This window comes from Acipenser ruthenus, chromosome 2 (assembly GCF_902713425.1).
Source record: "Acipenser ruthenus chromosome 2, fAciRut3.2 maternal haplotype, whole genome shotgun sequence".
NCBI classification, from domain to species: domain Eukaryota; kingdom Metazoa; phylum Chordata; class Actinopteri; order Acipenseriformes; family Acipenseridae; genus Acipenser; species Acipenser ruthenus.
The window spans coordinates 68,647,318-68,673,654 of NC_081190.1; the positions used below are offsets into that span (position 1 = coordinate 68,647,318).

At 40.0% G+C, this 26,337-nt stretch overlaps 1 protein-coding gene across 4 annotated transcripts in view; it reads right to left on the bottom strand.

The window, feature by feature from the left end:
* The window catches only part of LOC117409386 (lipopolysaccharide-responsive and beige-like anchor protein), a 282,415-nt gene that overhangs the window by 76,134 nt on the left and 179,944 nt on the right, over window positions 1-26,337 (bottom strand). For all 4 annotated transcript variants that reach the window (XM_058999629.1, XM_058999623.1, XM_058999634.1 and 1 more), the window contains exons 40-45: window positions 26,041-26,158; window positions 23,027-23,129; window positions 18,668-18,783; window positions 18,144-18,256; window positions 10,674-10,814; window positions 7,492-7,611 (exon numbers count right to left, since the gene is read on the bottom strand). In XM_058999629.1, coding sequence (XP_058855612.1) covers window positions 7,492-7,611; window positions 10,674-10,814; window positions 18,144-18,256; window positions 18,668-18,783; window positions 23,027-23,129; window positions 26,041-26,158 — 711 coding nt within the window. The remainder of the gene's footprint in view (window positions 1-7,491; window positions 7,612-10,673; window positions 10,815-18,143; window positions 18,257-18,667; window positions 18,784-23,026; window positions 23,130-26,040; window positions 26,159-26,337) is intronic.

The following is a 26,337-nucleotide window of genomic DNA, read 5'->3' on the forward strand; positions in this document are numbered from 1 at the left end:
GGATCCTGTCCGTCAACAGATAATAGCAGTAGGCGGGTGAAATACTGGCAGTGTGTCTGGAGAGACAGACAGTTTGTGCAGGAGAGATTTGAAAGTGGTCTCCAGTAGACACTGGAGAAGCAAGTAGTTCAAACTACCCAAGGCCGCTCAAACTGTAATATGCCTGGCCCAGGTATTACAGTATCCTACAAGCAGATCCCTGAAAGGTTATTCAAATCAAATTTTCTTGCTTCTGTTTCAGGGATGGAGATAAGAGAAGTTTGGTCCATAACTGATTTTACTATGAGTTTATTAAGACATACCTGGCTTGTTACCTATACACCGTGGCTTGCCAAGCTTGTAGTAAAACCTGGAATGGGGGAAACTGCTATGCAATATGAGTCTTATTTCCATCCCTGTTTGTATGGAAAAATCTATGTTTATAACAAGACTTCCTCACTGGTTAGCAATAGATTTTATTAGAATGTAATGAATTTGTGTCAGTAAAAGCAGAGCTCAATACACTTGCAGTCAGATATGAAGCAAACTTATACATCCCACTAGCTTTCAAATCTGAAAGGTGACCACCTTCTACTGCCACTTTAGTTTTTAAACTTTGTAATTTGTATTAATATTGCTCACGTCAAGGCAAAGCTTGTTATCCATACTTGTAGACCACAGGACTCAAGAGTTCATTTGCTACATTTAAAAAAAAAAAAAAAAAAACTGTTCAAGATTTTCTGTTATGACAGGTTAAACTGAACCTTTTAGTATGTTTTGTATTCAAGTGTTACTCCAAATGCAAACCACATGTTTTAATATTTTATGAAACCAAAATCGGCAATGAACCAATATATAAATAACAAAATAAACTGTGGCAACAAAAGCCTAAAAGGGACTGACACTTGTTAAACCCTCCTTTCGGCCTTTGAAGGGTTCAGGAGACTGTTGCTGTGAGTAGAAAAGGTTTCACAACGGACTCCCAAAAGCCTTCTTAGAAGGAATAATTCTGAAAAGGTTCACGTAAAGGTTATACCCCAGTGAAGCAAAATCAGGATTAGTCTGATGCTTTGATCACAAACCCTGAGGCTTTCATGGTAGCATGACAAGTATTGGTTGTGACCACACATATGCTTCAGCTTTCTTTATTAAAGTGCAATACCAACTGACACATTGTATCTGCACAGCCAGCTCACATGACTCCTCCCTCAACATCAAAAAACAAAAGCCTGCAGGCACAGGCAACCCAATAGATATTTGGACAACCAATCAAAATAATATATCATTAGGTTATTATCATAATCCTGGTTCCCTGAAATAGAAATGTAACCATTATCTAATGGGTATTTATCTGCTAAAGACCCAGAACCTGAATAATATGTCAAAACTGCTCGTCAGAGCCTGTGATGCAGTCATGTCCGCATATAGGGACTGCACACACAGATCTTGTCAATTTTTATTCAAGCCTGCTGCAATCATGGACGCAGCGACCTTGAAGGTTAATGGTTACATTTCTATTTCAGGGAACCAGGTTTATGATAATAACCTAACATTCCTATCAAGTACGAAATGTAACCATTACCTAATGGGTATGAATACCAAATCCATCACAAGGCAATATTGCAGAACGACTGGAATGCTACAAGGCTAAGCCAAGGGCTACCTTGCGCGTTACCATTAGGAACCCTAGTAACAAGTAGCTAGGGCTAAAAAATTGAGGGAGAACTCACCTCTATAATTATATTGTAAGGGTTGACGCTGAAGTCGCCCTTAACACTGTAGTTCAGAAGCCAGGATTTTGTGGATCTATGACATTCAGTCTGTAAGAACCTTGTAATGTAAATGTCTGTAACAGATGCACCCTGGAACAAAGCCAACGAAGTTGCCATGCCCCTGGTGGAATGGGCAGGGAGCTTTTCTGGAGGGAGCAAGTTGGCTCGCTCATAGGCAGTCTTGACTGTCTGTTATCCATTTAGATAGACTCTGCTTAGGGCTTTACCATGGGACCATCCCATAACAGACAAACTGTTCAGACTGTCTCTAACTCTGTGTTCTGTCCACATAATACGCTAGTGCCGCACAGGGAAGAGCATATGGAGCTGTTGCTCCCTGTCAGACTGGAAAGGAGGTGGATGGAAAGCCTCCAATTCCACAGACTGGTTGATGTGGAATGCCAAGATATTTTTTGGCAGAAAAGCAGGATTGGTACGAAGCGTAACCTATGTCCTGGCTACTGCAAAATTGAAGCAGGCTGCTTTGAGCTCAAATGGAGGCTTCAGGAGTGCTTCGGGCACCACATTAAGCCTCCAGCAAGGAACAATATCCTTCATTAGATGACCAAAGCCGTCATGGTCGGGCGCCAGACCCAGAGCTGTAGGCTCAATGGGACGGGGTGCCACAATGTCCCACACGCCTGACTGAGCAGGTCATGGCACTTTGGCAAGCTCCAGTTGGCCGCTCAGGAGCTGCATCAGAGCTGAAAACCACCATCTCTTGGGCCAGTAAGGGGCTACTAGTAGCACCCTGGCCCGGTCCTGCTTCTCCAGACATAGTGAGAGTAGTGGCGAGCAGTGGAAAGGCATACAACAGCTGCCTCGGCCACTGGTATGCCAAGGCATCTATTGCCAGCAGGTCCCCAGCTCCTATTATGGAGAACCAGTGGGCAGTGGGTCAATTCCTGGGAGGCAAAGAGATCTAGCTCTGCCCTCCAGAACCGCTCCCAAACGAGGCTCACCACCTGGGGGTGAAGCCTCCATTCTGAAGCGCTGGGAGCTCTCCTTGAGAGGAGGTCCGCCACCCAGTGTACCGCCCGCAGTGAGAGAAGGTGATCATGCGCCCTGAGCAACAGCTTGCGGGCTACGCGATGCAGACCTGAGGCCGCCCTGGTAGTTTATATATGCCACCACAGTAGTGTTGTCTGTCCGGACAATCACGTGTCTGCCTTGAACCTGCAAAAAATTATAAAGGCAAGATTAATATGCCTGCAGCTCCACAATTTTTATGTGGAGACCCTGCCATGCCACACAGCGCCCCAGCTGAGGCTCGACGTGTCCATGATGATGACCTCCTTTCTGGTGACACTGCCCAGTGCCACACCTAGGCGTAGATGGGCCGGCTGTGCCCACCAAGAGAGTGCCCTTAGACAGTGGCAAGACACTGTCACTAGGCAGCCACAGTTCAAAACAGGCTGAAAAATCCTGTTGTTGAACCAGGCTTGGAGATGACGCGTGCACAGGATACCCAAAGGGTCTGGGAAGCTGCTGCTATCAAGCCCAGAAGTCTCTGGAACGTTAGTACTATAAGCGCTCTGTTGAGCTGAAAAGGCATTAAACAGGCAGCTATTCTCTGTACTCTGTCATCCGACAGAGTGGACAACATGGACCTGGTCCAACTGCACTCCCAGATAGGAGGCTGTCTGTGAAGGTGTGAGCTGGCTCTTTGCATCATTCACTGACAGGCTTAACCGATGAAGGTGGCTGGCTCAACCGTGTGGGCCTCTGCCTGTGCTGGATACTGAGCACAAAAGAGCTAGTCGTCCAGGTAATTGAGCATTCTGATTCCTGAGTCTCAATGGAGCCAGAATAGCTTCCATTCACTTCGAAAAGACACAAGGAGCTAAAGTGAGGCCAAATGGCAGTACACGGAACGCGTACTCTGTTCCTTAAAACGTGAACCGCAGGGTCCGTGACTAATGTTGGAGTCACGTCGCGAAAGGGATGGGGACTGTGTCTGAATTGCAGAGAATAGCTGGTCTGTACAGAAGTAAACACCCAGATGTCTGTGGTGCACTATGACGGCAATATTCCAGGTGGCTCCATGAAAAGGGGCCTTAGGCTTGTGGCAGCAAGCTCCTAGAGCTGCTGCTGGGCTTGTGGCTTAGGCTGAGGTTTTTACATCGGCACCTGGCGGCAAAACTTATTAAAGTTCCTGCAGGCTGATTATGAAAACCCCCTCTGGCTGTAGATGCAGCCGGCTATGCTGGTCTAGGAGGCTGCTAGACCCTTGGGCACCAGTTTGCACCTGGTTTGAGCACTTGAGGCAGTCTCTTGGGAAGCAGACGCATCAGCTCCTTTGTAGATTCCCAATGCATGGTGAGAGTACTGTAGAATCTCATCCACCAAAAGACTAAAGGTATGTCCCGGTGTAATGGGAGCATCGAACAGTGGTGCTTTATCCACATCAGGCATGCGTGCCTGGGAAAACCAAAGCTGCCTTCTTAAGGCTACCAAGTTCCTGCCCACAGCCTGCCCGTTTAATTTGGAGACACAGAGCAGGTTTGTATTCATCCAGCTGCTGTGGTGAAGGTCGGTGGTTCTCTGAAAGCAACTTCAGCAAACAGGACTGGTAAGCCACCAGTATGCAGTTGTTGTTACCCAGCCGTGCGGCAAACACAGCAGCTGAGTAAGCGCGCTTGAGAATGACCTCAGACACCTCGCACTGTTTATTAGGGCAACTAGCGTCCTTGGTAAGGGGTGCTAGTTTAGGCGCCTGTACCAGTGTGGCAATAGACAGTGCGAAATTGTGCCAAACCCAGCTTCTCTGCGTCATGTAGGCTATACGGCGGGTCCATTGACCGGAAAACAGCCAGAGCTGTAGCTGGGTGACCCCAGGAGGATTGTATCTCAAAGAAAATCCGGGTGTACTTGAGGGGGGGGGGGGGGGGGCAGCAGGCTCATCATCAGAGATGGAGTGCCACATCACGTCTATAGGCCAGGGCACTTGCAATACTTCAGTGGCCCGTTTTATCAATGGCAAAAGCTCTGCTGACAAAGAGTGCTTAACTGCAGGGGATGTGCTATCTGACTCAACCTCCTCAGAGGGAAACAACACCTCTTGTTCGCCTACCTCCTCAGAGCCAGCGATAGACAGCACATCATCCTGCTGCCAGTGCATGCTTGTAGCCCCTTGGAGCACAAAAGGGACAGGGGGGCAGGCGTTGCTGCACACTCACGCAACAGCTCTGCAAGCACCATTCCTTGATGGGAAACAGCTGCCCAGAATTTCTGCAACTGCTCGGAGTCCAACAGTTTCTTGTAGGTGACTCTTTCTCTTCCTCTTCCTTGGAGAAGGAGAAGAGGAGGCAGAGGAAGACTGTGAAGACGGCTTCCTACGTGGGCTTTTCCCCCGGGCACGTCACCTGCTCTCCCTTGACAGAGCGTTATGGGGAGAGGACGCAGCCACCTTTGTAACAGAGGCTTTTGGGAATGCTGCACTGGTGTGACTGACACCAAGCACTTTGTGGAGCTGCGAGTCACACGTTTCTCCAGCGTGCGCTTAGAGAAAGTAGCACAGAACTCACATGAACTGCAGTTAGAGAGTCCCTCTTTTGCATGCTCCACACCCAAGCAGGAAGAGCACCTACCATGCTTATCCTCCACTAGTAGATTGGCCTCACAGGGATAAAACCCAGGCACAATGCAAGAAGCAACACAGTGTACAGTACTGTAAAACTACCGGGTCAGTTCAGTATTGGTTCGGTGCACGGTGCAGTACCGAGCTTCGAACCGGAACGGTACCAGAGGTACCGGTCGGTTCAGTACAGTGTCTTGGCACCGGGTAGTTACAGTACCGTACCCTCGGTACAATACGTAAACTGGAGCGGTACCGGGCTAGTGACCGGTCAGTTCAGTATCGGTGCAGTAACTTGAACTGTGTCGGGTCGCTACGGTACCCTTGGTGTGGTTCAGTATGATGCCCTCGGTACGGTACATGAACCGCGGTACGGTACCCTCGATACGGTACAGTGGCTTTCACTGGGTCGGTATTCTATGTGAACCGGAACGGTACCGGGATGGTAACCTCATTCCCCAAGTCCCAGAGCAGGTCACCGGTCTACTCTGTTACCGCAGGAAGTAGTATACAGGGATGCCTACCTGTATAAGCTTCTGGCTAAACCACACAGTAAGTACGCATACAATACTGAGGGAAGCCTGCTTGTTAGAGCCCCAAGGAGGCACCAAGATACTGTGGAAGAGACTGCAAGCAGTGTCAAACGAAGCATGTATCTTGGTCAATGCAGAACTGCTGAGCACAGCAGCTGCACTAATTTTTCTGTGAAAAAAAACAGAATACACAAAAAAGAAAGAAACTCTCACAGAAAGCAGTAACAATACAATTAGGTTTATTTTATTTTATTTTTTTCCAGTCATAGCTAAGCAGCCTGTGAGGAAAGCACAAGTAAGGAGAGCACAAGGCCGCTGGGGACAAACAAGCACCAGCTGTGTGCAAAATTACGTGTGATTAGACAAACTGCTAACAACTTTAACCCTTTGCGGTCCATTGTCGGACTGGGTCCGACATTGCAATTATTCCTCACAGGTCCTTTGTCGGACTGGGTCCGACATCATTATAGCAACGCAATAAACGGGTGTTTAGTCGTTTTTTCTCCGGAAAAAGCCGAGAAAACCATTCAATTGCCGAGTGGTAGCGACAGGAGCCGAGACAAGTCGGAAAAAAAAAAAAAAAAAAAAAAAAAGGCGTATTTCATGAATAGTCATACATGGTATCAGGTATCAGATAATGGGCGTCCATAATAAACAAGCTGGCTAAGTGCGTCAGCGCACTGAGACTATCATGGACATTTGCAGAGCTTTTTTCAGATGTTATAGTAATAAAATAATGACTTTGATCGCATTATTGAGGAGTTTGGTGATAAAACGAGTGATCTGGAGATGATCGATCGGTATGTACGACTATTATTATTATTATTATTTATTTCTTACACAGCTGAACGCTATAGCAAACAAAAGGCTGGGGAGGGGCTGGAGATGCCTAGTGTGTGCTTTGTTGATATGCAGGGCCATTTAAACCCGTTTGACTGTGAAAAAAAATACTTTTAAACAGCGCGTATAAAATTAACTGCGCGTGTGAAAATTAATTATTCCTGGCGTGCCTGACGCGCGATTAATAAATGGACCGCAAAGGGTTAATAATTATCGCCTTAAAAAGCAATAATAAGCAGGTAAAAATAACAAGTACTGATCCGTCTATGGCTCTCCCATCAGGTTCCGCTGAAAGGAAAAATGATGACGAGAGCTCTGTGTGCAGTCCCTATATGCCCTTGGGGGCGGGCATGACTGCGTCACAGGCTCCGACGAGCAGCTTTGATATATTATTCAGGTTCTGGGTCTTTAGGAGATAAATACCAATTTGGTACTTGATATGGAACTATCAATTCATAGGGGTCTTCTAAAATAAATATAAGTGTTGGTTGGGAGCACGAAGATCAGTGATTTTTTTATAAAGAAAATAATTTATTGGTCCGATGGGTGTTTGTCTTGTAATTTTGGAGAATTCTGAAAAAATATAATTAAGACATTCATATTGTAAATTCTTGCTAAGCGGTCTATGATATGAACCACACCATCCTCATGGAAGGTATGTTGATAGCAGCTATTGAAACTTTACAAAGGATTACGATCAATAATCTAAATAAACCATTAAGCTGAAAAAGAGTCTGATTATAATTATCTACGGTCTACTGTATAATTTTAATACATAGATATGTGTTACCTTCACGTCGGAGGTGTCTCTCTGGCAGTTGCGCCACGCTCTTGACACAGAAGAGAAACTCCTGTCTGCATGGTCAAATTTCCCGCCTTGCAAGTTCAGGAAAAATGTGGTGAAAGGCTCCTGGAAATAAAAATGTAGAGAATGATGTAAAGAAATCAAATGTCTGCATTGAGAAAACACTCCAGTCCTGTACGTTGCTGAGAAAACAATTCTTGGGCAAATGAGATTCACAGCACAGACATACAGTCCTTTGGCTTATTTGTATCAAGTTATTCAAGAGGCAAGTTAGTCTCGTGCAAGTAATCTCTATACTTAAGCACAGATAAAATGAAAAGTTTTTCACTTGACATATTTCAGTCTTTCAAAGTAACTTACTTTTAACACTGTATGCTATGCTTGGTTGATTTTATCAGACATTTCCAACAACAACCTTTTGATTCCCATGTATTTATTTTTTTATATACGTATATATTTATATATTAATTATGAGACCAGGGGTTGCCCATCCTGGTCCTGGAGAGCCACAATCCTGCCGGTTTTCTGGGTATCTTTAAATCATCAATGGCTAAAGACCTGGAATTTTTAGTGTTGACCACTTAATAAAATAATTGGTTCAATCAAGTAATTTAGAACTCTGGTGGAACGAAAACCAAAAGACCCTACGGCTCTCCAGGACCAGGGTTGGACACCCCTGTACTAGACTTGATATCAAAAAATGATCTTGATGTTATTTAGATAGTTCAATGCTATTCATGTTCAATGCTGGGACGCACTTACTCAAAACTATTTTACTGTGAAAGGGGCATGCTTGTTGCTTTAATGCTTATAATAGCCTTTTAACCCACAAGTAAAATGTTGGGTCTTAGTTAAGAATGTACTAGTGGATACTTACCTTAAATTACGCTCAGACTACTTTTTACTTTAAAGAATTTATGGCAGCTAGTAGCATGTTAACTAGCTTTATTAATGGAGGTGCTGTACTAATTCATTTACAGCCAAACAGAAAATACAATAAAAAGAGTTCTATGATATTCTATGTTATTTGAGAACTTAAGGTTTGTTTCGCTTTGCAAAGTAATAAAGAATGCAGCCTATTTTAGCAATACCATTCATTAATGCAGAATCATGTTAAATCTTGTTATGAAACGATGGTTCTTGACAATAAAGATCTCCTCTATCTGTCTGACCAAATAACCATAGCACCTGAGGCTTCCAGCACATCAATACAACTAAAATATCCTGTATCCACCAACACAAATGTATGTAACTGCATGAGCTAAAAGGAGCAGCAGCAGCAATTGAGGCTCACTGCATCCAGACTATTTTATCCTATAAAAGCACTCCTTTTTACTATAAATCTTCAAATTTATCTTTGTGCAAATTGAGGTGTGTTTATTACAGTAACCAGGGTTACTAAATAAATAAAACAGTTTACAAATACCTGCCATTCAAAAATATTAACATACAAATGTAATTAAAATAAAATAAAAAATAAAAGTTGGTTATATCCTAAATGACGCATCGTTTGTCATAAAAAGGAGGAGCACATCAACATGAGTCTTTTTTGTTGTTAACAGCGATCACCTTGCCTCCACCCTCAGAAATATTAATCTCCTGCTCCACTTGTTATCATAATGCTGACACAGATATCACTCCCAGTAACAATTCAGAATAACACTATCCAGTGCCTGGAACTCGCTGGGGCCACATTGGCCTAGAGAGTGGATGATGCATCCACTTATACAAAACAATTTCACCTTCCCAACCCTGCTGAATACTTCCATGTGAGGAGATGTTTTACTCATCAGTACGGTAGCAATTTAGTCTTGTAACGCAAGCCCTGATGACCCCATACTGATTTATTTTCATATGCTTAGACCTCATTTTTATTTTACTGGACCTGGTGTCTGTCAGCAAGGTAACAAGCAGCACAAGAAAGTTGCATTAAGCTTGCCAATGGCAAGCTTCCAAAAGACCGCCCACCCCCCATACATTTAGTGCTTAATTAAAAATCAAATCAGCCAGTCAAGGTGCCAGATTTACAAACATTCCCTTACAAGTTTTGCATTGAGTACACACAAAAAAATCAATTGACAATTACAATATTGTACATGCAGTTGATTATTTTTAGTGGCTTTCTCCATTCATATTAACTTGTAACATAGCCCCCATCTTGGTGTTCCTTTCCTTAAAGTGGTGGTCTATTATCACAGTGGAAGAAAGCCCATTTAGATAAGGTAAAATAACATTTTAGTATTATGGTAATGTTTTAAATAGAAAACACCTATTATACTACGAACTACTGCTTGTGCTGATTCCAAAGTATGCTGATGAAGGCATGTGGCAATGTGCCCCGCCCCTGTGTGCATGCGTGTGTTATATGTTGTATGTTGCGTGTGGTGTGTTAAATGTTGTATTGTAGTTGGTACACGGGATACAAAATGGGTGTGTGCAGCACGAGTATTTAAATTGTATAATTATATTTAGGCACGAGGAGGGCACAAATCACTTCACGTGCATTTAAAGTATAGTATGTGAGCACGGGGTTGCACAGAATTAATTCACGTGCCGGGATTCAAGTGAATAATTAATTAGTAATTGAATCCCAGCACAACAGTATATATAGATGCACATTTCTTTCACTCGGGGTTGGGTGTTCGTGAGTGGAGAACGGGTGAGAGAGAGGAGAAAGAAAGAAAGAAAGAAAGAAAGAAAGAAAGAAAGAAAGAAAGATCTAACGTTTGTTTTCGCTTTACTCACCGTGTTTGTTTGTCTCTGTGCACCGTTTGTTAAGTGTTAGTTCGTTTTGTTTGTCTTTTTGTTTTGGCTCCAAGTGCCATGTCCTGTTTTGTGTTCTGTTTAAAACCTTTACTTTGTTAATAAATGCTGAGTGCTACCATTTGCACTCAGCTTCTCGTCACCACCGTCTGTCTGTGTATTCCTTTCTGGTCTGACGCAACCCACTCCGGCCGTCTTTGTGACAAGGCAATACCAGAAACGTTTTTCTACTCTACTTATAATTCTTGCATTATAATTATTCACTAGGCACGCGTTCAAATAACCAGTCAATGAATTTAATAACACAGCAGTGTAACATTTGGGCCTTTATCACCCACACCTCTTAATGCATATTACACAAAACAGAATATACAAAAATGGTAACAAACAGGTAGAGTACGTACTATTCTCAGTAGCCACATGAGTGAGAAGCTTGACGTTGAATAATGGGTGCCGTAGTGAAACTTTGGGACTTGGTCATCCTCCCAGGATTCAAAGCGATCAGAGAAGAAGGCTGCTCTCTTTGGGTTGAGAGCTCCTATGGGCTAAAAAAAGAAAGAAAGAAAACTCAATTTACATCTCATCATTGCTCTACTCATCTTACACTTCTTTTAATAGCTATGCAGGCATAAAAACTTCAAGAAATATGAATGTTCTTCAATTGGTGCTGTAATAAACATGGATAGGACATTAATTCATTATTTAATTAAGAATAAAACAACGTATGTCTTGATTTATGTAAAAAAAAAAAAAAAAGAATTATGAAAAGGAAGTCAATATGTATCAGAACATTTGTAATTCAAATATATTTATGAAAACATACAATACAAAACTTCTAATCATTGCCTGGTTTGACACAAACCCTATTAGAAGGAGCAGTACATCAAATAGATGAATATATACTTGTGCAAACAGAAAATATTTAGCACATGAATCAAGCTCCTTAAATTTGCAAAAATTGTGCATACTATTAAAACAAAGATTAGATCAAGTGAATAATCACTTTGAAGAGCCAATGTATGTTGTTATTTAATTTCTTTTTTCAAATTTGTGGGAAAAAAAATGTTGTGTAAAATGGTGGGAACAGTTGATTTTAAAAAATATTACATTTCCTTATTAGTTACAAAAGCTAACTGCAGTACATTAAAGGCAGGATTTTCAAAAACCAGTGTTATTGTACCGAACTCATGGTATAGTAAAGAGAGCTTTAGTAGCAAGTGATTTTCAAACAAAATGTGTTAATTAAATCAATCCGTTAATGCTTTGAAATTGAGTCGATGAGGTCGTTAATGAACGCATTTCTCATTAAAAAGCTTAATTGTTGCAGATGACGTACATCACTTCCTGTCTCAACGACTAAATAATGGGAACTCATGGGAAATGCATGTTAATGAGATCAAGAAAAATGAATGGAAGCAGAATTTGCTCCCACCAGCAAGACATTTTGTCATGCAGACTGTACATTTATTTAGATGTCACATATAAAATGGTGATTTACGATTATCTCGTCTGTGGGTAAAAATCGGACGGCACAGATTTAAAAAATAAAAATACAAAAAAATGAAGCCCACTAGTCATTTACCCTCATTCGGGGGGGGGGGGGGGGGGGGGGATATTTTGCCACAGCTTACTATATCCAACGCTTTAAATATGCACTTTGCAATCTTTTTTTGGTTAAAAAAATAAATAAATAATACCGTAAGCCATCTATTTATATAGGTTTGAATTTGACTGCTCCTGTATGTTTGTTTTTTTTGTAGTATGTACGATTGTAGGCTATAAATAAATATGTTTCAAGTGTCATTGGTGTTTGTAATTGTTAGTACACCATGTATGTAACACTTCATTATATATTTATTAAGCTTTTAAAATGAAGATAGAACTCCCTAACCCAGTACACAATTTGTTTATAATTAATTGTTCAGTGAATTCCTCTAATTATGCATGTTCTCTGGTACTCTTTGCTTGCCTCAGCGTTAAATAAACTAAACATGAATAGAAGTAACCACCGAACAAGTACAGTATTATAAGAGCATTGTATATGCATTAAACGTGTGAAGGTGAAAGTGTACATTGCACATAAAGTGTGGGGGGAGTCTGACAACATTACAAACACGTTTATGCAAAATCCATGTCAATGATCTCGAACACATTCCTAGTGGATCTGCGGGTCCTACGCCTGTTGTTGGTTCTTGTGTGGATTAGATACAGGTGTTAAAAGACAAAGACACATTCCAAATCCACAATCACCTAAGGAAACTTTATTGTAATATCCAATATGCCGTTTTCTATACCAAGATTTCAGCTGTATAATTCAAATACCTACAGCCGAGGTCAGCTGTCATATAGTGTTCGTATGCAGAATTCAAATAGGCTACAGTTGCATTGATAATTTCTTGGTAGTAACATTACACTGGTGCAAATAACAGTATATAATTTCAGCAATAGAACAAATGTTCTGTAAGGTTACAAATGGTTAAAACAAGTGAATAAATCTCATTTATAACCACAAGTATAGAAAAGGCTAAAATATTTTCATAACTACAAATATTGAATCATCTCAGTAGTCTGCAAGAAATGAACTCTGGTCTGTATCATCCGCGTCACAGACGCAGTCTGTTAAATGTCTGTTTCAAGGTGAGTTATATACTCTTTCGCTAATTAAAACCCTGTTTTTCCAAGTGCAAATTAACTCCTAACTCATTATGACAACACAGATTTGCTTTTAAATTCCCACGCAAACAATGACCTTTTGAAAATCCTGCCTTAAAATGCTAAATACTATATGTAAGAAACCACCCCCCCCCCCATCTCTCTCCCTGATGATGGCACAAAACTAAATTACATTACCCTTGAATTGATTCCCTCACCAAATCCTCATGTATTTGTACCATTATTTATTTACTCATTTTTAGAAATAATTTTGATCCAGTTCAATTTTCTATTACTCTCCCAATGACTTGCCTCCAGATCAATCGTAATGAGTACAAATTGTAGCCCCTTTGAATACAGAGCCCTAGCCAATGTAGAATCAATTTTGATTGCTGCAGCAATTGTAACAGTTGAGGTGCACAGCAGGGAAAATTACTCTATATCCTCTACTTCTTTGCTGTTTCTGTATTTACTGTAGAAGGCGATCATCCAGGCACCCATCAAAGAGGCAGAGACTATGTAGCCCTGCAGTGAGACTGCTGCTGACAGTGATACACTATTGGCTTACTCAGTGAAGTTACAGTGGGAATACACACATTGCATTATACATTACACGATTGCGCTGATTTATTACAGTAATAACATCCACCTCATTAAAAAAAATGTGCTTTGCCACAGCTAGAGTGCTACACATTGTTTACTGCTATATATTAATGGCACGCGCAGTACGTTGTGGAAACCTTCTCACAATAGATCTACTGTGACAGTGCTGTACATCACTGCATCCCCAGCAGGTTTATGATAAAATGAAGACAATGTATTGAGCTAATATGTTCTACCAGGGTTGGCCAATATTTCCCTGACAACTGGTCTAATAAATGAGGTGTTTAAATGTTTTTAATTAGCTGTAAGGCAGTTACAGGGCACATTTGTTAAGGTATTCTTCTACGAATGTAGCAGTGCCATTTGTTTCTTTTCCCCAATTGACACAGATAGCATGTATATATTATAGTACATTCTCTTATTTACTAAATTATGAACCTACGCAATGCAGAGCAAAGGTAATTCATAATTGTATCTGTGTGTCACAGTTTAAATCAAAGTTGATTCTAGCTATAACAAATTTTTCTGCCATTCTTTTTACAGGCAAATACACTTTGTGCTTCCTCTGGTCTCCTGCTCCCTAGATTCCCTAGTTTAAAATAACACACAGAATGGATAAGCAGAGAAGGGATAAGAGAGGCACATCCTCTGACTAAACCCTTTAGGCAATTTTATGCTAGGCTAGCCAGTAGTCAGCCTAAGGGTTAAGACAATGTGATCTTTCTCTGCGACCGATGTCACACAGAGGTTAAAGTTTATGATAAGAAAACCCAAGAGGGTATAATCACTCCATCTAAAAACATAAATTCTACAGCGATACTATATTCTGTGACGACAGTGTGTCACACTATGTTCACAGCAGCTTCAGCCCCCGGTTGACATTGGTCCCATATGACCTGTTTCTATCACAGTGCTAAAAGACAGGAGCACTGATGCTATGAAAGGAAGAAAAAAAAATTACAAATTACACTTGAAGTCTGAAGAATGTACAGTTCAGTGATTGTGCACTGATATTATTCGTGCCAACAATATGAATATAACAAATGTAATAAAGATTACTGAGATTTGCTGGGAAGGAAGAAAAAAGAAAAAGAAAAAAAAAAAGCAGCGGGTATCCAAAACACTGCCCTCCCTCCCATTTGACTCCCCAGGGTGTGAAAGCTTGACTGAGCACAGAGCTTGGGCTGCCAGAACTCGGGAAAGGGTAAAGTAGCTATTGCCATCTTGTTTCAACCTGGTAGGCAATACGAAGCGCAAATAAACCGAAGGCACAAGGCATGGCAAGTGAGGAATCAGAGGCAGGGCGTGGAGCCTTTTCTCCAGGCCGCAAGCAGATTGTACAGAATAAAGAAATACATATCAGCCATGAAAGGGAACTGCCCCTGTGCGTCTGCAGCTTGTCTGCCTCTTGAAAGCAAATATACTCTCTACCTCCAGATCTGTTTAAAAGGCAGCACTCGGCTACGAATCACTCTACTTGAACGACAAGTGTGATTTGGTTTGTAAACAGGAGCACTTTGAGTGCTTTCTAATGGCTAATATGGTGGTGCTTTGGAAATGGCTGATGTTGTTCAATAAGCACAGCAGGGAGTGGGGCCACATCAGACGGGATGTACCCATTTAACACAGAGGGGGGTGGGATTGGGGAATTTGAGGGCAGGTTCAGGCTCTGCCTCTTCATTGTATCCTTTTTATTCAACTATTTATATTAAGAAATTTTAAAATCAAATTGCAAAGGCATGAAACACCTGTAACTGGACCATTAGAAAAGTGTTCCACAGTAACAATTAAGCCCATACATGGTTAAAAAAAAAAAAAAATGAGAAGCATACTTGGTGTAGAATGTATTGCCAAGCTGGAATGCAAGAAAAAATAATATGAGTACTTAGTTTGAATCTTGTAGTTTTGTGGGGAAAAAAAATAAATAAAAAGCTTTGCCCTAAATCAAAAGCTCAGTAAATATGGGCAGCAGTGTGGAGTAGTGGTTAGGGCTCTGGACTCTTGACCGGAGGGTCGTGGGTTAAATCCCAGGTGGGGGACACTGCTGCTGTCCCCTTGAGCAAGGTACTTTACCTAGATTGCTACAGTAAAAACCCAACTGTATAAATGGGTAATTGTATGTAAAAATAATGTGATAACTTGTAACAATTGTAAGTCGCCCTGGATAAGGGTGTCTGCTAAGAAATAAATAAATAAATAAATAAATAAATAAATAAATAAATATGGCCTATTAATTTAAACCCCTGATCTGCCTGTATAGCTTGCAGATATTTCTATACAATTACATTCTGTAATTTTATTTTTGCTTTCAAAGAGCACTTAATTTCACAGCTTTGTGATTTGTTCAGCATTCCTGTCTAAGGTACATGTCCACTATTATTGTCTTGCCTTAAAACCAAACCCACATCCTCCCACAACAGGGTCCATTACACAGACTTGATGCATGGTTATTGCTCGTTTCCCCTTTGGATAGTTTTAAATAATTTAAGCCAAGCTATCAAAATGAAATGCACTCACTCTTCCTAATACAGTGCTCATCTTCTCAACTATAACTCAGATAGGGTGAAAAAAGTGATAGGTTTACTCTTTCAAAAAGTAATTGACATGATATAAAGCACATTTGCATTGTCTGAAGCCTTAACTCTATGCAAAGCTTATAAAATAGTAGGTTTCTCTGACAGCTTGGCTACAGTAGTTGGCTGGTATTATTCACTTTATTTTCTGTGATCTACTCCCGTGACTAGAGGTGGGTTCCCCTTAACACCTTCACACACAGCTTGTGTCTACATTTCAGAGTTAAATCCAATTTAGACTGAGCAAAATGTGTTAGTTAGTATTAACATCTCTATAGCTTAGATCGCCAGCAAACTGCATTCTTCTGCACCGTTTGATTTATGCTACTCGGATTTTCAAGTGTTTTTGCATCATTATAATCATTGGGGAGAAAAGTAGTTAATTTTATTTCTTCATTTTCCTTAAATGTGGTCCATATGGGATACTGCTTGTAGCTTACAGTATATGCTTGTGACCAATGATTATGATCTTGTTTTTAGCCAATGAATAGGCAACAAATGTATACAACCTAAACAAATTAAGGAATTTGAAAAAACTTTGTAAAGGTTTTTTTTTATAGTATATTGGTTCTCAGTCTCCGCTGATAGGACCCAATTCCAAGCTACAGGTATAGTGCCTGAGCAGTGGTAGCACTGGCTGTGAGCAGGCAGGCAGTTAATTTGTTGATCAGTATCAGCAGAAACACTGTCTGATGATTAAAGAGGCGGCTGTCTAAACAATTATCAATTGCAATTATATCAAGACTAATCAGCGCTTTTAAGTGATTAACTGGGATGAAATGAACTTATAATTAAAATGTCACTGTCCTTGCTATACAGATAAGTCACTTTTCACTGAGAAAGACTTTTCTGTCAATTAACAAGTGTGGCCATAATTAAAAATAAAGCAGTACATGTAATTTATCAAACTAGCGCACACACGTATGGAAGGCAATTTCGGACTACATTAATGTAAAGGTTACATATTTATACAATATTAAAGGTTTATCAGAGTAAACCACAAAATGATCTGAAAGGTTTATTGTAGGCTAGGAGTCTATGGCAAAGGTTTGGGGAATATTTGTGAAATTCAGGGATTTTATCGTGTTCACCACAAGTGTGACAATCAGGCAATATATACTTTTTTTTTTGTTTTACTTTCATTTTGATTCTTAGGCCATGCCTATTTTTTTAGAAAACCATTTACACCTAGTCCATAATTATTTTTTTGAACAGTTACTGTATTTGTGCTTTTTTTTAATGTTTACACAAAAGGATATTTGTAAACATGATTTAGCAGGTTATCTGTAAACAGGATTTAGCCAGATGACCTTCTGCCTTAAGGCAACCAGTTGATGAAATATTCAGGGTTAAGTCTCACTCTGGGGCACAGTTCGGATCAGACTAACGGTTGACCATGTGAAGTACAGCATGAGTAATCACAGTTTCAACCTGTTAGCAGCACCAACCTGGATTCCAGGATTAACTCACTAATCCTGAACAGGAGAGGCATTTTATTTATCCTATAAGGTTACACTAAGGTATATGAAATATTTGTTTCCACTATCATACCACAAATAAACTTAATTACTTATATTGATATACATTTTCTCCACAGCACTGTCTCTAAGAGAACAGCACCATAATAGAGTAATAAACTGCAGTAAATATATAATACACTCTACCGATTTCTTTTTTCTTTCCATTAAAGCAATAAAATCAATTCAAACTTGACTTAATATCAGCCTACACAACGCTGGTCTGCCATTTTGGTTTTAACTCCAATTTGAGCAGCTTTGTGTTTACCCAAGTTCACTGGGGACTACAATTTAAACAACTCCACATGGGTCCCACACAGCTCTCATATCACTTGATTTCAGCGACTTCTTCATTTCCTATGACTCACTGTTCCCTTTGCATGGGCTGGACCTGAACTCAAGACTTGTCAGTAAAATGCTTGACAACTGATGCTGTAAACTGCAAAATGAAAACAAAGTGTGAGTGGAACAGGAATTTAACTCAGAAGATGGTTATCAATACCACGGGCTTGTCAATCATGCAAAATACCTTGGACAAATCTCTGAAATTACTGGGCAGTGTCAAATCCAGCTCTTCTGAATCATAGTTGGTGATAACCCAAGGAAACACGGGGTACTGATTTAAGTCGTTGAAAGTCCGTCCTAGCAACAAAACAAAAAACACCAAAAAAAGGACAATGAAAAGAAAAGAAGGTAACATGTCAGCCAACTTAAGCACAAGTTTGGCTCTAAACTACTGCATGTGCATTTTATCTGACACCATTAAGAATCACATTGATAAAAGTAACGGCAAAAGAATGTCATGCTTTTATCCACCACCAAAGACTTCATAAAGAAACTTCTAATCGAAACATCAAAGGCAGGTTGCCTAGGACTATGCAAGAAGTATTACAATGTCGGCTGCTTTGAGAGCATTCTTTTTTTTTTTTAAATGTAAAGGATGTGTGACACTAATTATCATCGGATAGCCTCTGGTGGAAATACATTAACCGTATTTTTTTGAGCTGAAAACACTGTTCTTTTGAGCTGAAAACACTTCTTAGTCTCTCTTACCAGAAATTGTGTTGAGGAAGATGAGGTACTCAAAGTTTGAGATCTCTCTGCGTTGCCAGCGCTGGGTCATGTTAGAAGCCTTGTAGAGTTGTTTAGGGCTAGCCAAACTGATACGCCTGTAAAAAGATAATTATAAAACTAAATGCCAGGTTTTCTTTTTTTTTTTTTAATTATTATTATTCAATAGCGGTTTGGTTAACTTTGACATGTTAGCATTCCAATTAAGTATACATTTTTATCAAGCAAATACCAAGCAGGGAAATCAGGGGTGAAATTCTGCCGGTACTCTGGCAGAATACCGGGACTTATTTTCACGCCAGTACTAGGTACCGGGACTTATTTTGCCTGATTTTCATCCAAAGTGCATACTTGCCGTCCACTACTACGCAGTCCACTAGCATAACGTTTCTCAAATGCGGCCAAAGCAGCCCCCAGTAGCCCCCCGGTAACTCCTCTCAATCACCCTTTATCTTAATCGGCGCCACTATCCAGCTTTCATTCCGTGCTGCTTGCATTCTGCTTCTGTTTTCTTTATTCTGATAAGATTTAAATTTTGGCATGTGTCACAAATCTTGGCCCAATTCGCTTTGTGTCAGTGTTCGTTGGTTGATCAACGAGAGAAGCCTTTAGCAGTGCAACGTGAAAACAGCGGCATGGAGTATTTTCCTTAGTGCTGAGAAACTGAAAAATATTCGAACATACATTGCTGCACATGAATTTGAAGGCATAAAATCCATGTCAGTGTCCGCCATAAATGTATAGAGAGAGAGAGAGAGAGAGAGAGAGAGAGCGCTATATAGCTGGTATATTGCCACTAATCTAGAGCAGGGGTTCCCAAACTGTGGGCTGTGGGACCAATGACACTCTATGTATTTCTTTCTATTAATACTGAAAAGCAGGTGCCGGCGGCAGCTGAAACTGTAGAAACAATAAAGTGTAGCAAGGCAGTGTTGGCGGACTGTTAATCAAAGCAGAAATTCACAAATCAGAGCTAACAGACTGCCTACCTGTAGGCGGGATGTAGAGCGAGAGCTCTGACAATAGGGCAGTGTTAAGGTCATGTGATCGCCAAAAAAATGTAAAGTGTGTTCAATATTAATAAAATTACAATATGTCGAATCCGCTACCAAACAATACGTTTTGCAAAATATAAAAGAACAAAAAAGGCAATTACAGGAGTTTGAATGCATTTGTACCATGGGCTCCGTTTTGAGGTGCTGGAATGGTTTTGTTTTTTTGTAGAAACGTTTTCATACTAACTTTTGTAACTTTGTAACATTCATTTAAAAATTCAATTTATGCCTATGATTAATATGTTGTTGTGACTAATTAGCTATTAACATTTAAAATATTGAGTACTTTGATATATGTTTGTTTCAATATTAACCAAATCAAGGGTTTGGTTAATATAATGGAGGGGGTGTTGCAAGCTTGTATTTGGCTGCACAGAGTAGTGGCGAAAAAAGTAACTCATGCAAGGCTCTCGCTTCCTTCTCTATTGTGCACATTCATCTTTTGTGTGCATGACAGATCAGTGTGAGAGGTAACGGCTGGGCGTTTTAGTTACACAGTGTTCAGAAATTAAAAGTGATTGCTGTTCAGGTATTTATGAATGGGAATAATAAGAGACGTGCACTTCTTTCTTGTTTGATGACCAAGAAAAATAACTGCATTTCTAACATTTTCAATTATACAAAGGTGCCTAATTTAAAGGTTTGATAAAAACATATGTTTAGTTTTTGCAATTTATTTTATTTACTAAAATTAAAGTGTTTCCATTTTTTAATTTTCACTCAGAACATATTCTATGGGATTTCTGTCTTTCACAATATTTATTCAAATGAATAAAGGACAGTTTAGATTAGGTTTATTTATAATATTATAGGTTTAAACATATAAAATAGTGGGCCGCAGTGCTGAACAGGTGGGCCTTGGGTAAAAAAAGTTTGGGAACCCCTGATCTAGAGTACTGCAGTGTGTGACTGCTGCTGGATACCTTCTATATTTTGAGTTCTGCATCAATCTATTATGATGGAGTTTGCAAGGAAACCAAAACCTCTGGTCTGGTACATAAAGCGTGAGTTGGTACGTTAACTATTATCACCATTTCTTTTTGGTTCTCACCATTTACTTATTTTTTTTGTGTGGGAAAAGACATGAAAATTGAACTAAATATAAAAATAGCTAAAGCTCTAAACGGTGTGAAGAGGGCATCTCTGGTCTCACTGCTCCATATGTAAACTCTAGCTCCAGGGGAATGATGTATGAAGGTCCTAAAACAAATTACTGGCAATCCAATTAAAACAATAGCAAATTAAGGTATTAATCACTGTCAGAGTACAAGATTACAGTCATTAGAATCTTTCTGAAGTTTTGATCGTGCTCCTAACTCTTTTCTTAACTCTTTTCCTGTTTGGTTTCATACCCTGTAATGCATTCTTAAATAGAAGAAGAAAAAAAAAAAACTAATGAGGGAGAGACAGCAACCAAAAAATGCAAACCGGCAACTGGATATTGTCAAATGCCACTGGCTTCATTCTTGTTGCTCTGTGAAAAGCTCAGAGTTTCACAGCTGTACAAGTTCAGCAGGGGCAAGCCTGACACTACACAGTGTTGTTTCACCCTGATTTATGGGCCTGACACAATGACTGAGGACAAAAATTATTCTGTGCTTTATTACCCTGCTGCCTTAATAATTGGGAGGAAATTTGAGTAAACAGTATTACAACTTTGGGGACTTTTATGAGGTGTTTTCAGGTTCTTGAGAATGCTGCAAGTATAGCTAGTCCTCACCAAGAGTCAGAGCAACCTAGATCTACTGGATAATGCTTAATCTGGAATCAGTCGTGGTGCAAGTGTCAATAACCTTCAAGTTATTGTCATTAGTGGTGTAGAGACATTTTGACTTATACTGGGTTTCCCTTTAAGGCAAGAACCGAAATATACCGTAAAAACCACAGCACACTTAAAAGGTGAAGGTAAATTACACCAGTTTAAAGTTATCTTGCGTTGACTTTTAATTAATCAATAGTGTTCTGGTACGACTGAAAACAAAGCAAAAATCAAATCTGATGTTCTTCAATATTCTGTCTTATTACATTTTAGATTTCATCGGAAAGAAAGACCCCTTTACCAGCACAGAATTTCCATGCCCCACTCTGGATGGTGGATGAGGACTGGTAAAGGGAGTAGGTCTAATTGATCTAATCTCCCCACAGCATCAGAATTTAGGATCTTTTGTCCCACAGGTGAATGTGCAGAGCCTCCAAAGCCCTTACATTAGGACTTTTCACACTAGCCATTTCGACCCGGGGCGAAACTGTTTTACCGGGGTGAACTCACCCCTGACAGAAAGTAGGGTTAAGAATTTTCAACTCAGGACGAAGGGCTCATCTCGGGTTGAAAAACTGAATGTGACTGCAACAGGGTTACGCTCACCTCGGGTTGAAAATTCACATGACAGTAACCAAAAACAAACATCAAGGGGCAAGGTTCACAGATTTACACGCAGTTGTAAATAAAAAAAATAAAAATGGCAAAAGTGTTATGGAGCGATGATGAGGTGGAATCTTTAGAGAATTGTAGAGCACAGCAAATGTGAATGCATGCAGGGCTGAACTCAGAGGGGAGTCACCCGGGGGCCGCCCCGTGTCGACTCAACCCGGGTTTTGGTGGTGTAGCGTGAAAGGTCATAGTAAAATGCTGCAGGATATCTAAATGTAATTCCCATAAACCACTGGACTGTGCTTCTGCCATAAGATAATGGAAGAAAACAACTCTATTAAATCATTTCAAGGTTTTCAGAAAAGTGACAAATTATCATCCCGGATGCTGATGCTCTTCATCCAGAGGCATTAGTTCTGAGGAAGGCTTCACAATTGATGTCAAAATGATCTGAAAGGAAACATCCTCTTGTAGTGGTAGAACACTTGAAGTCTTCAGACTTGCACATTGTAAATGCCTAGATAGGTCTGAACTGAAGTGAACCAGCCATGTGCAATATGCATTGTTTTGTCTAGGTTTGCATCACTATTAACATTTACCGACTCTGCCTCTTACAAAAAGCTTAGTAGATGAGCAGTGAAGACAGTTAAAAGCATTAACTTTCTTCTAAAAAGGGGTTTCTTGCAAAATGCTTTAAATATTATTTTCATGTTATTGCTCATTCAATGATCCAAGGTAAATCTGTATGACTGGTCCCCATTCTGTTATTAAACACTTCCCTTGTTCTGTCTGATAACAGATCATTTCAGCCATGTACATCTTAAGTCCTTGGCCATTCTATATGAATACGAGAATATGTTTTTTCTTAAACAGCTACCAGAGAGAGCCATTTAGTAAAATTTCAAGCTATGTTACCTGGTCTGTGGTAAACCAAAATTCGTTCCAACCCCAACACGCGGTAGGCAGTTAACAACTTTCTTTACCGTAGCCTGGTCTGGAAAGTTGAGCATGACAGCAGCTGCAGTGAAACAAACAAATGAAAAAAAAAAGAAAATGAGCTTGGAAAACAAAATCACTTGTTGAAGAGGCCTTTAGCCTCTAAATAAATCACATCAATGTCTATATTCTTTCTGCTCAAGCACAGTCCAAATTAATACATTTAATGTAATAATCACAACAATTATTTGTTTTTTCATTGTCTAACTTGTTCATTTGTAAAAACCAATAGTTAAAAAAAAAAAAAAAATTTAATAAATCATCATCCTGCCAAGAGCTCATGAAAATGTGGTCACATGGACATCATTGCAGCCAACATATTTTTAAGAAGCTACGGTCATTTTTCTTCTTCAGGCCCCTGAATTAAAACATGTTGTTTAGCATGTGTAAAGGTTAATGCAGGCAAACTGGACGACCATATGGTGAGAAATACTAATACACTTACTTACATTTTCACAATTTGTTGTTCAGGAACTACTTTGGACATTTATAAGCCTCAAAATATAACACAACAATCTGATATTTTTTTTAAAGCAGGGCCTAATTCATTCAAGTTCACTTCTCTGGGTAAAGATAACTTAATTATGTGCAGTGAAAATGTTATTATCATAACCCTGGTTCCTTGAAATAGAAATATCACCATTACTGAATGGGTATTAACCTCTTTAAGACCCAAAACCTGAAGAAGATATAACAAAGGTGCTCAGCCAAGTCTCGGTGACGCAGTCATGCCCGCCCAAGGGTATAAAGGACAGCAGGCACAGATCTCAGCATCATTTTTCCTTCATGCCAGCTGCAATCATGAACGCAGCGACCTTGAAGGTTAATGGTTACATTTCTATTTCAGGGAATCAGGGTTATGATAATAACCTAATGTTCCTATTCAAGTATGAAATGTAACCATTACCTAATGGGTGAATATACACAAGCAGTCGCAAGGGCAAGACTGTCGAACGACTGGAATGCCACAAAGCTAGGCCGAGGCTGCCTTGTGCATTACCATTCGGGGACCCCAGTAACAAGTAGCTAGGGCTAAAAAACTAAGGGAGAAACTCACCTCTATGTTTGTGTTGTAAGGGTCGACTGAGAAGCCACCCTTAACACTCTAGTTCCAAAACCAGGGTAAGTCTGTAGAACCTAGAAAAGGCAAGTAGCCCACGCTGCTGCATTGCAAATGTCCTTGACAGATGCACCCTGGAATAAAGCCCACGAAGTTGCCATGCCCCTTGTGGTATGAGCAGTGAGCTTTCTGGAGGGGGGCAAGTTGGCCAGCTCATAGGCAGTCCTGACTGTCTGCTATCCATTTGGACAGCCTCTGCTTAGACAGGGCATGGCCATGGGACTTTGTCCCAGAGCAGACAAAACATTGTATGGACTGCCACCAACATTTCGTCCTGTCCACGCCAGGGCCCGCACTGGGCAGAGCATATAGAGCTGCAGTTCCCTGTCAGACTGGAAGGAAGCATCTAATTCCAGATTGTTTGACATGGAATGCCGAGATAGTCTTCGGCAAAAGGCAGGACTGTTATGGAGCGTAACCCTTGTCCTAGCCTCTGTAAAAATTATGCAGGCTCTCGCTATGGAGAAAGCCTGCATTTCACTCACGCGCCGAAGCCAAAACGAGAATAAAATAACTCCAGCACAAAGTCAGCTGACTTATGTTGCTTGATCCCTGGGAAGGGGCGACTCAAGCCGTCGGCTTCACGCGGGGCACAAGGCCACTATGGGACGTAGCAAACAGGCGGTAGCATGTCAAACTAATATAGTGATTATTTGTAATATCACATATAATTTGTTTAAAACACAATAAATGTGAAAATTTATAACAGAAAAAGTAACAAGTACTTATCTAAATAGGCTCTCCTGTCAGGTCAGTTCTTGAAAGGAAAAATGCTGCTAAGATCTGTGCGTGCAGTCCTTTATACCCTCAACGGCAGGCATGACTGAGCTTGGCTGAGCAGCTTTGTTATATATTATTCAGATTTCAGGTATTAAGAGGTTAATACCCATTCGGTAATGGTTACATTTCATACTTGAAAGGGAATAATCATGAAGTTTAAAGAAAAATAAAGTATATATACAACTTTTTTTTTTCAACAAAGCTAGGAGATCCTCCACCGTTAAGAGTTAATACAAGGACATGACTTGAGCGAGTATCTACCTGGAGAACTGCTAGAACTGCAATGCTATTAAGGTAAACTAACAAAAAAAGCACCCACCAGGGACGAAGATATTAATAGGGAAAACATGGGAAATAAGGTATGGGAAATAAGATATATTTTAAAGGTAAAAAGTCTATAAATTTGTTGGTTTTATTACTTTTTTACTTCTAATAGACATTCTAGCAAGTGTTTACTTTTAAGAACAATTCTACTCTATTCTGCAGTTGGTATTGATCTGCAATTAACCCAAGATTACCTGATTTTATTTAAGAATGTGGAAAGTCAATTCCAACAAATCACTCACAGCATTTCAAAAGTGTCTGTTATGTTTCTAGTAACACAGATTGTAATTTAACAAACAGAGGCATTTATAAATGCCTTTGGTCATCAAGTAACAAGCCAATTCTTCAAATAAAACAAATAATACTATTAAGATACTATGCTCTCAAGGGTTGCTCTTAACCCATAAAACAACTCGCAGAAGGAAATACAAAAAAGTGGTTTACTTTTCTATTTGATAGAATGCTCTGCTTCCTAATCTTTCGTGGACAGTGCTTTGTGATGTCTTGACATAAAATACCATTTTTGTTTCTTTGTTGTTCTTTACTTAATTTCACTGCAGTAGTTAATACTCATTTATAGTATGCATCATGCTACAGTATAGTCTCTCTACCCGATGCAAAAAGCTTAATTAATATAATCAGCAAGTTGTATTGGTTCATGTGACTTGTATTTTTTGTTGTGCATAATTAAACTTGAAGAAAAGCTTACTTCTGTTTGCCATGAATATTTCCAGCGCAGTGTTTTGTAGCAAATAGCGCCTTGAGAAGATGGCCCGAATCTCTGTGAAGAGCCATTTTCCATGGAGTCCTTCAGTGTAGGCGAGAATCTAGAAGGCAAAAAGGTAATTTCAGTTAATTTTAGATGCCTAATGTGATATTTCAAAGGAATCTATAAGGTGTTGATCAACAGAAAAAATTTAGGTAAATTGGTTTACATACTTGCTCACTTTTTAGGCAAGTTATATGTAGGTATGCATAAGCATTTTTCTTACTTACATGCTTACAG